This window comes from Kryptolebias marmoratus, linkage group LG22, assembly GCF_001649575.2.
Source record: "Kryptolebias marmoratus isolate JLee-2015 linkage group LG22, ASM164957v2, whole genome shotgun sequence".
In the NCBI taxonomy this organism is placed as follows: domain Eukaryota; kingdom Metazoa; phylum Chordata; class Actinopteri; order Cyprinodontiformes; family Rivulidae; genus Kryptolebias; species Kryptolebias marmoratus.
This window is the reverse complement of record NC_051451.1, coordinates 29487775-29490877: the sequence shown is the minus strand read 5'-3', so window position 1 is coordinate 29490877 and position 3103 is coordinate 29487775. Positions and strand designations below refer to the sequence as shown.

Below are 3103 nucleotides of genomic sequence, written 5' to 3'. Positions count from 1 at the left end.
TCCTCTTTGTCACAACAACTGAATATAATTGTGAGATATGAATTAAATCTCCTCACTGGTTCACAGGTTGCATAAAGACTTTCCTGCAGCTGCTTGTTCCCTGACTCATCCCAACACTCTCTCTGAGCGCTAACTGATCACAGGACATCTTCACCGATTACATGAGATCATATTTAACCTCATTTCCAAGGTTTTACCAAAAAGGCCATAACTCAGAAGATGATCTTTGTCTAAAACGGTGATGGGCGACGTGCATTCCTTCAAAGACTGCTAGGCCTTTAAAGTGCACAGGATCTGTCCATGAGGCTGGAAGACATCATGTGTCCTCAGCCACTGCATGTGTGTGTGCAGATGTTTGACATCTGGACCAGGTGTTGGTGGACCTCAGAGACTCGTAATCCCCTCGATGACTGGCCTCGTTTTTCTGCTTTCAGTGAAGCAGACCTTAGGATGGAGCGGTGGGGGTGTTGATCACAGAGAAAAACAAAATAATGAGAAAAAATCCATTTTGTTTTCTTTCTGAACAGAGGAAAATGAAGAATAAAGATGGATTCTATAATCTAAAGCAAAAACACCTTATAGTTTCCATCACTTCATGAAGTCGCTCCAAATCTACCATTTTATTAAAACAGGTTTTAGACAATATTCATTGAGACTAAAGATCAAACTAATCTGTGCAGATGTGTGTTTTAGTTCAGTTGTTCTTTATAAACTGAATCATCATGGTGCATCAGGTTTGGGCGTTTATGTGTTGACAAAGACATCAGATGGATTAATAGATTAGAAATAAATTATTATATTTATGTTAATGTTATATGATGTAAATTACAAGTACAACTAGAGGCACTCAGAGAGCACAAACCTCTGCCAAGCCCACAGGGACATTGAAAACAGTCCGATCCGGATCGGCATCTGGATCACCTGTCTCTTGTGAGAACCCCAACATTTCCTAAAAACTTCATCAAAATCTGTTCTTTAGTTTTTAAGAAAACTTGCAAACAGACAAACCAACCAAGCAACACGACTGAAAACACAACCTCCTCAGGGCCGATAATAACAGAGTCCATCCATCCATTTCTTATGTTTCATGTCTTTAATCCGATTTCGCTCCAGATCTGAGCATCTTTCAACAGTCTGGATGTTTCGGCTGCAGCCTCCATGAGTTTTCCACAGCTGCCGGTTTTTCCTACAGCAGAATAAAGACGGCACCACCTGGAGTCCCGAGAGGCGAACCTGAGCGGCTAAAGGCAGACATTAAAACACTGAAGGAATGCATATCGCCCACCGCCATTCGTGCTGCAGTTTTACACTCAGATCATCTGATGTTCTGGTCAAACCTTGTAAATCGTATTACGTGAGCTCTCAGAGTTTGGGTTTGAAATGACTGTCAGCTACTACCACATCAGATTTTAGTTGTAAAACTGACTGAGTCAGAGCCATTTTAGTGATGCTAAGGTCGAGTAGCTATGGTGGCCATCTTGAACCCAAAAGTTAATCTGTTTTTAAAAGTTCATTCAATAATTACTCTCTGAGAATCTCATGAAATCTATCCAATAGGTCATGAGATATTTTACTAACACACAGAGTCGTAGGCAAATACATGCTTGCCCTTTGTCCTTTGTCTGTAAGTTATAACGATGTTACAGGGCAGGCTGATGAGTTTTTCTTGAAAAGGACAGTAAAATATCCACTTCCTGGATCGTTGATGTGTCTGATTTCCTGTTTCCTTCCAGCCTCCCCCACCACCCAGAGTACATCCAGGAGCATCACAACCCCCCACCCTTTAACTACTCAGACCCCTCCCTGCAGTACATGACCCACGTCAGTCCTCGGATCATAGACTACATCCCTCCCAGGCAGCGCTACAGATAGTCTACAACCAGTCCACGACTCTTATTTATAAGGTTTTCTACAAGTGATTTTATCTGAGTGACCTAAAGTCGGTTATCTGGTTATACCAACAAGCAGAGATACAGCGAGTGTTTCTCCTCTTCAGCAACAGTTTGCATCAGATTTCAGTCCAGCAGAACCTCCTGGCAGAACATGTTAGGGAAAAGTAGAACCTTCAGCAGAAAATCTTCAATTCCAGCAGCAAAACATCCAAACAAATCTGCTTCGATGTTCATAAACCTGCAAACGCTTCAGCCCCCGAAAAAGACCTGAGGTGAAATCTGACTTAGTTACTACAGAGGAGTTTATCAGTGGGTCAACACGGACGCTGCGAGGAAATATCACATGTAAATATCTTGTAAAATAAACAATAAACATCCTGCTTTCATGTCAACAATAATAAAAAGGTCAACCAGCAAACAGAGTGAGAGGAATATTTAAACAGCAGCAAGTTTCATTAAGCAGCTGATCAACTAATGCTGAGCTGCATTAGTTCATCCATTCATCTGTTCATCCATTCAACTGTTCATCCATTCACCTGTTCATCTGTTCATACATTCACCTGTCCATCCGTTCATCCATTCACCTGTTCATTCATTCACCTGTCCATCCATCACTTATGTGTGAATGAAGTGAATGTTTACATATGGACGTGTCCCGAGGCCGAAACATCGTCAGAGACCCTTCTCACCCACACCATGGATGGTTCTCCCTGCTGCCCTCTGGAAAGAGGTTTCGAAGCATCCGGTGCAGGACATCCAGGTTCCGAAACAGCTTTTTTCCACTTGCCATCAGACTGCTGAACTCCCAACCGTATTGCACTTAAAAATCTGGTCTCCACATTATATCTGCCTTTTAACTCTATAACTTATAACTCTTTTACTGTCATTCCTTCACTCTATATTCTCTATATTTATATACATATTTTTATACTGTATTTTTTGAAAGCTCAAAATACGGTCCTGAGCTGTGTGCAACGAAATTTCGTTTTGTATTCACCTTGTGCATGCAATATGACAATAAAGTTTAAACTAACTAACTAACTAACTAACATCCTACTTAATTGTTTTAGTTGCTTAAATTCATGTATGTGTACTCTACAAAGGTAGCACTAGTTAGCAGTGGCGTCACTAGGGCTTCAGCCCCCCTAAAATGTTTTCAAGCCCCCTTAAATAATTTTGGTGTAAAAAAAATTTATTTATTTTTTTTTTTT

The 3103-nt window shown here is 40.8% G+C and overlaps 1 protein-coding gene across 3 annotated transcripts in view; it reads left to right on the top strand.

The window, feature by feature from the left end:
* The window catches only part of si:ch73-105b23.6 (fibrillin-3), a 25552-nt gene extending 22631 nt beyond the window's left edge, over positions 1-2921 (top strand). For all 3 annotated transcript variants that reach the window (XM_037973357.1, XM_037973356.1, XM_037973355.1), the window contains one exon: positions 1734-2921. In XM_037973357.1, coding sequence (XP_037829285.1) covers positions 1734-1872 — 139 coding nt within the window. In that variant the 3' untranslated portion in view covers positions 1873-2921. The remainder of the gene's footprint in view (positions 1-1733) is intronic.
* Positions 2922-3103: the final 182 nt, after the last annotated feature.